This window comes from Raphanus sativus, unplaced genomic scaffold, assembly GCF_000801105.2.
Source record: "Raphanus sativus cultivar WK10039 unplaced genomic scaffold, ASM80110v3 Scaffold4367, whole genome shotgun sequence".
Lineage (NCBI taxonomy): Eukaryota > Viridiplantae > Streptophyta > Magnoliopsida > Brassicales > Brassicaceae > Raphanus > Raphanus sativus.
In genome coordinates this window covers 791-7360 of record NW_026619669.1, presented here as the reverse complement: position 1 = coordinate 7360, position 6570 = coordinate 791, and the positions used below count along the sequence as shown (strand labels likewise).

General features: G+C 40.8%; 1 protein-coding gene across 1 annotated transcript; it reads right to left on the bottom strand.

Annotated features, from left to right (window-relative positions):
- Window positions 1-4568: 4568 nt before the first annotated feature.
- On the bottom strand, window positions 4569-6230 carry LOC130507344 (uncharacterized). Its single transcript, XM_057002061.1, has 3 exons — window positions 5887-6230; window positions 5749-5797; window positions 4569-5492 (listed from the first exon to the last, which is right to left on the bottom strand). Exons 2-3 carry the CDS (start codon window positions 5782-5784, stop codon window positions 4584-4586), a joined length of 945 nt encoding a protein of 314 aa, XP_056858041.1. The 5' UTR covers window positions 5785-5797; window positions 5887-6230; the 3' UTR covers window positions 4569-4583.
- Between the last annotated feature and the right edge of the window lie 340 nt (window positions 6231-6570).

Below are 6570 nucleotides of genomic sequence, written 5' to 3'. Positions count from 1 at the left end.
TTTTAAGGGCTTATTGCAAAAGTGACTCAAAACTTGAATTCAAACAGAAAACTAACCTTTTCTTTTGACTCATTTTTTTTTTGAGTTTTTAACCCCACATCTGCATTTTATCTACGAAAATGCCATTAACCCTTTTTTTTTTTTTTTCGAAAATGGCTTCTTTACTGTCTCAACCTCATTTTCTTCAAGTATTTACAATATTGCCACTGCCATGAATAGTGGGAACAACCTTGTACGAACTGTTTGGAGCTTTTAATGCCCTTTAATGCACGTAAATCTCTTTACACTCTCTCTGTTTCAATTGTTATGAACTAAAAACAACATTTCTTTCACTTTCTCTCCATATTCATCCAAAAAACTGAAGCTTTTGATTCAAAATTGTTTGGAGCCATATTTCTTTCGTTTTGACTTACGGTTGCTTTCGTTTGAGGTTCTGGGTGGTTGGAGAAGACCCTGTGTGCAAACAAAGTCATCTCACCTAGTTGAAGGTACGAATTTGAATTTTTTTCAAAATCTGTTCGCGTAGAAGACTTACAAGTAAGTCATCTGTATGTAGAAGACTTACTGATGAGTCTTCTGGTCAAACGGACGACTTAAACTAAGTCGTCCAGCTTTGTTTGGTGAAAAAAAACAGTCCAGACGACTTATATATAAGTCGTCTACGAGAAACAGGCTAGTTTTGCATTTGACCGAATCGTGTCAGATCTTTGACTATTTCTGGACGACTTATAATTCAGTCGTCTCTCGGAAAGTTAAAATTTCAATATTTTATTAAACTAGACGACTTACGTGTAAGTCGTCTTAGGTTAGTTTTGTAGTTGAAAAATAAAACTTCATAATTTAATTTTTACCAGACGACATAATATAAAGTCGTCCCGTCAGAAGACTTAATTTAAAGTCGTCCGGGGAAAGCAAAGTCGTCCAGAATTTTTCCCAATTAAGTCGTCCAAACCTTGCTTATCCCGGACGACCTTAAATTAAGTCGTCTAGCTGGACGACTTTTAGTTAAGTCGTCTGGAGAAAGTTAAATTTCAAGTTTTATTTTTCAATTACAAAACTAACCTGGGACGACTTACGTGTAAGTCGTCTAGTTTGAATAAAATATTGAAATTTTTACTTTCCAGAGACGACTGATTTATAAGTCGTCCAGAAATAGTCAAAGATCTGACACGATTCGGTCAAATGCAAAACTAGCCCGTTTTTCGTAGACGACTTATATAAGTCGTCTGGATTTTTTTTTTTAACAAACAAAGCCGGACGACTTAGAATTAAGTCGTCCCTTTTAATTTTCAATTGCAAAAGTGACCTCTTTAGACGACTTACCTTTAAGTCTTCTGGACGACTTAAATCTAAGTCGTCTGCGATAATGTACATAGCCGGGGTGTTGAATACTTGCTTGCTGTTCGATCAGAGATAGCGGATACGATGACGGTCGAACCAATTGATGGATGGCGTTTCTTTGTCAAAGGTGGCAAAATGGACTGTGCGGTTGATTTGGAACATGTAAAGTGTGGTTGTGGTGTCTATGGAGTGGAGAAAATACCTTGCTCTCATGCTATAGCAGCTGGAACACATGCTGGTGTGCATATCGACACACTTGTATGTCCACTTTACTCAAAGAATCATCTGTATGCAGGATACTCAGAGAATATATATCCTATCGTGTCACAACATATTGAGGAACGAGAATGCTTTCCTCCAAACGTAAAGCGTGGTCCGGGGAGACAGAAGAAATCAAGATGGCAATCTTGGTTGGAGCTATCTAGGATGAGGGGACACAAACCCAGGAAGAAACACAGGGCACGGAGATGCTCAAACTGCAAGGAAACTGGCCATACGAAACCACAATGTACACAACCAGTTGACTAGTTGTCCAGACGACCTAAATATAAGTCGTCCAGTCTTGATTACCCGTCCAGACGACTAATTTCTAAGTCGTCCAGTGTTTCGTCTACCTTCTACGAAGTCGTCCAGTGTATTAGACTACCTTCTACTATCCCTTCAAGTGTATTTTTTTTAGACGACCTTTTACGAAGTCGTCCAGTGTATTTAAGTCGTCCAGTGTATTTAAGTCGTCCAGTGTTTAGACTACCTTCTACTATCCCTTCAAGTGTATTTTTTTTAGACGACCTTTTACGAAGTCGTCCAGTGTATTTTATTTTTAGACTACCTTATTTTTTTTAGACGACCTTATTTGTAAGTCGTCCAGTGTATTTTATTTTTAGACTACCTTATTTTTTTTAGACGACCTTATTTGTAAGTCGTCCAGCTGGAAAACCTTCCAGACGACTTATTTGTAAGTCGTCCAGCTGGAAAACCTTCCAGACGACTTATTTGTAAGTTAGAAAATCTATACAAGTTAGAAAATCAAATAAATCATACATGCCCACAAACATACAAATAGATTTGTGTAAACAAATAGTTCAAATATACAAATAGATTTGTGTATACAAATAGTTCAAATATACAAATTGATTTGTGTATCTATACAAGTTAAAAAATCTATACAAGTTAAAAAATCTATACAAGTTAAAAAATCTATACAAATTGATTTGTGTATCTAATCATACATGCCTACAAACATACCACCATCCTCATTATCTTTCAGATGCTGATCAACAAGCTCCGTCCATATAGCCAAAGCCATAGTATCCCTCATAGTCTTCGCATTGGACCTAGCAAAGTCTTTAGGGCTAAAGGGGACCCCAAGAGCATGACATTCAATGTACTTTGCAGCGTACACGCCACAATCACCATTGTTGGCCGTGGGTACATCTTTGAGGAGTCTCTCATAAGTGTATCGCTCCAACCCATGCATCTGGTCTCCGCACTCCACAATCAGATAAGGGACCATCTCGAGAAAAGGCTCCATTATCTCATCCCATCTTTCTGGTATGGTAGTTGAAGGTATGCTGTCCCAGACGACTATGTGCCTCTTAGGGATCGATATCCAAATAGCCACCCAATGTTTGTTGTCCAAGTTCAGTGGCGCATAGATATCATCAATGTCCTCCCCCCACTTCTTGTTTGATTGGCAAAATGAAGGCATTGATCCGTCATACAAACTCGCCGCCCCACTAGGTAGCATTTTTCCTAAACCATTGTGATCAGACGACGATGTTTTGAAGACCAGATACTGTTCTCTCCAAGACTGGGTAAAGTTGTGATCCAGGAAGCACATTCGCTCGCTCCGGAAACATTGTGGGTTCTCCTTATACCTCTGCCTCAGCACATTCATCCAAGCATCTATATGCTGCATATAAAATAATACAAGTTAGAACCTTCCAGACGACTTATATATTTACAAATCTATACAAAGACAAGTTACCAGACGACGACTTATTTGTAAGTCGTCCAGCTGGAAAACCTTCCAGACGACTTATATATTTACAAATCTATACAAAGACAAGTTACCAGACGACTTAAAGATAAGCAGAAGACTTACTACGTCTTCCAGCCATGCTTTGGATGTCCGGAGTTTTTGATACCACCAAGTTGGTGATGTACGTGGTTTGTCCTCTTCCTTAGTGAAATAATCACTGCAAACAAAAAAGCAATCAGTTTTGGTAGACTAAATCAAGCTATTATGGGTAAAGCAATCACTTACGGATCAGTTTTCAACCAATCAGCGAGCTCCTTCATCTTAGGTCTGTTTAGTGTGGGAAATGGATTATACTTTCCCACTCTAAGGAGTTTCCTTCTCTCTGCCGTATAAGGAGATATCTACGTGGGAGCAGGTTTCTTCGTTTGTTCACTCCTTGCACGCACAGAAGCAGTGGGAGATGTTTTGTCCAATACAACCAGGCTCGGTTCTGAAACTGGAACGCTTGGATCGGTGGAAGCGAAGCTCGGTTGTTGATCGTTGGAAGCGAAGCTCGGTTGGTCAGTGGAAGTGAGAGGAACAATCTCTTTGGAGGTGACACCATCTGCTTTATCCTCCGGCAAGATCTTATATACCGAGATCGCCTCATCTGCTGTATCCTCCGGCAACAATCTCTGCAATAAAAATTGCACACAAGTTAACCCTGGACGACTTAAATAAAAGTTGTCTGGACGACTAGTTGACCCTGGACGACTTAAATAAAAGTTGTCTGGACAACTAGAAGACCCTGGACGACTTACCTCTTTGGGCAGAGGAGAAGGCTGTTTCTTTTGAGGAGAAGGCTGTTTCTTTTGAGGAGAAGTCTGTTTCTTTTGAGGAGGAGTAAGCTTTGCCTTTTGAGGAGTAGGCTGTTTCGTTCGAGGAGCAGGCTGTTTCGTTTGAGGAATAGGCTTTGCCTTTTGAGTATTTTGTTATAAGTCATCTACTAAGTCATCTACTAAATATCGAGTTAGATATTTGAAACAAAATACTAAATAGACGACTTAATTATAAGTCATCTACTAAGTCGTCCAGCTGGACGACCTTCCAGACGACCTTCCAGACGACTTATTATAAGTCGTCTACTAAGTCGTCCAGCTGGACGACCTTCAGTCGTCTACTAAGTCGTCCAGCTGGAAGACTTTCCAGACGACTTATTATAAGTCGTCTACTAAGTCGTCCAGCTGGAAGACCTTCCAGACGACTTATAATAAGTCGTCTACTAAGTCGTCCAGCTGGAAGACTTTCCAGACAACTTAATTAAGTGAAGATGGAAAGGTACCTGACTCAAGATAACAGCTTTCATGAATCCGCGGCCTCTGCTGCCCTCGTAAGCCAGAATCGGTGGAGACGGACTGTTTGCTCTGGGACTACCAATACTAGCACCCAATCCCGGAATAGCTGTGTACGCCCAGACCTGAAGAACTTGTATAAACCCATCCACGGTGTAACAGCCAGTAATATCTTTGTTCCACAAAGAGTCCATCAGCACCTTAAACGCGACTCTCCCCCATGGATAATTCTCAAACCGTTCTAAATCCATCACTAGCCTTGCCAGAGTAGCTCGTGTAGCGGTTGAAAACTTTCTCCCTTCAATGAATCCAGTGAAGATGGAAAGGTACGCGAGTCGCTTACGATCTTTCCTGGACCAATCCCCGCATCTCTTCAGTGCTGCTATTATCTGATCAGTAGTTGGCCCAGCTTCCAGATGAACTCCCATCATCCCCCAGAAAGAAACCATCTCTGGGGTAACTTCACATTCTGGTGTCTCAAGGTCCTCGATGTACTCGCAGTTTAGACCAGTGATGTTTTCAAACTCTAACAGTGAAAACCTCGCAGGTTCTGGACCAACGAGACACCACATCTCGTACTTCTTCTTAATGTCCAGCTTTAAACAGAGCAAGTAGTGAACCAGCCTTGAAGCCCAACCAAATCCCTGCTCCTTGAACTTGATGAAAACTCCCAATCTCGACTCCTTGAGCTCTTCAAATTCAGCATCAGTGAGAGCTTCCCTAAGAGCAGTATGCAACTTCTTGTTATCCGTATGATACGAAATGCTATTGTGGGGTTCTGGCTCTTCCCCTAATGTGTATAACCTACGGGGGAGTTCTGGAATATCCATCCTTTTTGTCTGACAAATAATCAAAGACAACAATAGAAGTCAGAACACAAGCTAAATCAATCACGCCTTAATTGTTACTCCAGACGACTTAGTAGACGACTTTAATATAAGTCGTCTAGAAAGTCGTCCAACTGGACGACTTAGTTGACGACTTATATTTAAGTCGTCTGGAAAGTCTTCCAAATGGACGTACTAAGTCGTCCAGTTTGAAGACTTTCCAGACGACTTACTTACAAGTCTTCCAGTAGAAAAATTTCAAGCGGACCTGATTAGTCGCAGAAGGAGTTGGAGTACTCGTCATTGTGGTTATAGATCTGAAAAAATAAACGTGAAACGGTGAGAATGAGTAAATTGAAAGAGACAACGTTTTATGTTCATCTTTTCCTCGAGTTTGATGACTTACCGGCGTTAGGGTTTACAGAGAAACGGCGCTACGGTTTACAGAGAAGAAGCGGCGGCGCTAGGGTTTAGAAGAAGCGGTGGTGCTAGCTAGTGTTTAGAGGAAGCGGCGGTGAGAACGTTGGTGAGCACGGTGGCGAGGGCGACGGTTTGTTCGGAAATAGTGGAAGCGGGGGTGCTAGGGTTTAGAGGAATCGGCGGCGCTAGGGTTAGAAGAAGCTGCGGCGACAACGGTGAGAATGAAGTGAGATAGATAGCCGATGTTGAGAACGATGGTTGTTTGGAAATAGTGGGAATTCGAATCGCCTTTGATATCGCCGGTGAGAGAGAACTGTTAGGGTTTCTGAATTTCGCGGAAAATGAAATAAAAAAAATCACCTTATATATTGGGTAAATAATCCGGTTAGCTTTAAAAGTACATTGGTAAACTTTAAGGTTTGGTCCGGTTTAGACGACTTATTCTGGCTGATAATGTACATCAGACGACCTAATATTTAGTCGTCTGGGCACAGAAGACTAAATATTAAGTCGTCCCATATCCTAAAATGAACCCCTAAACTAAAATGACTAAATTAACTTACTAACCACGTTATAAAATCAAATTATACTTCAATAGTGTTTACTATACACATAAATGAACACGCTTAGGTAATTTTAAAAATTTTCAAAAACGGTTTTAATGCTTTCC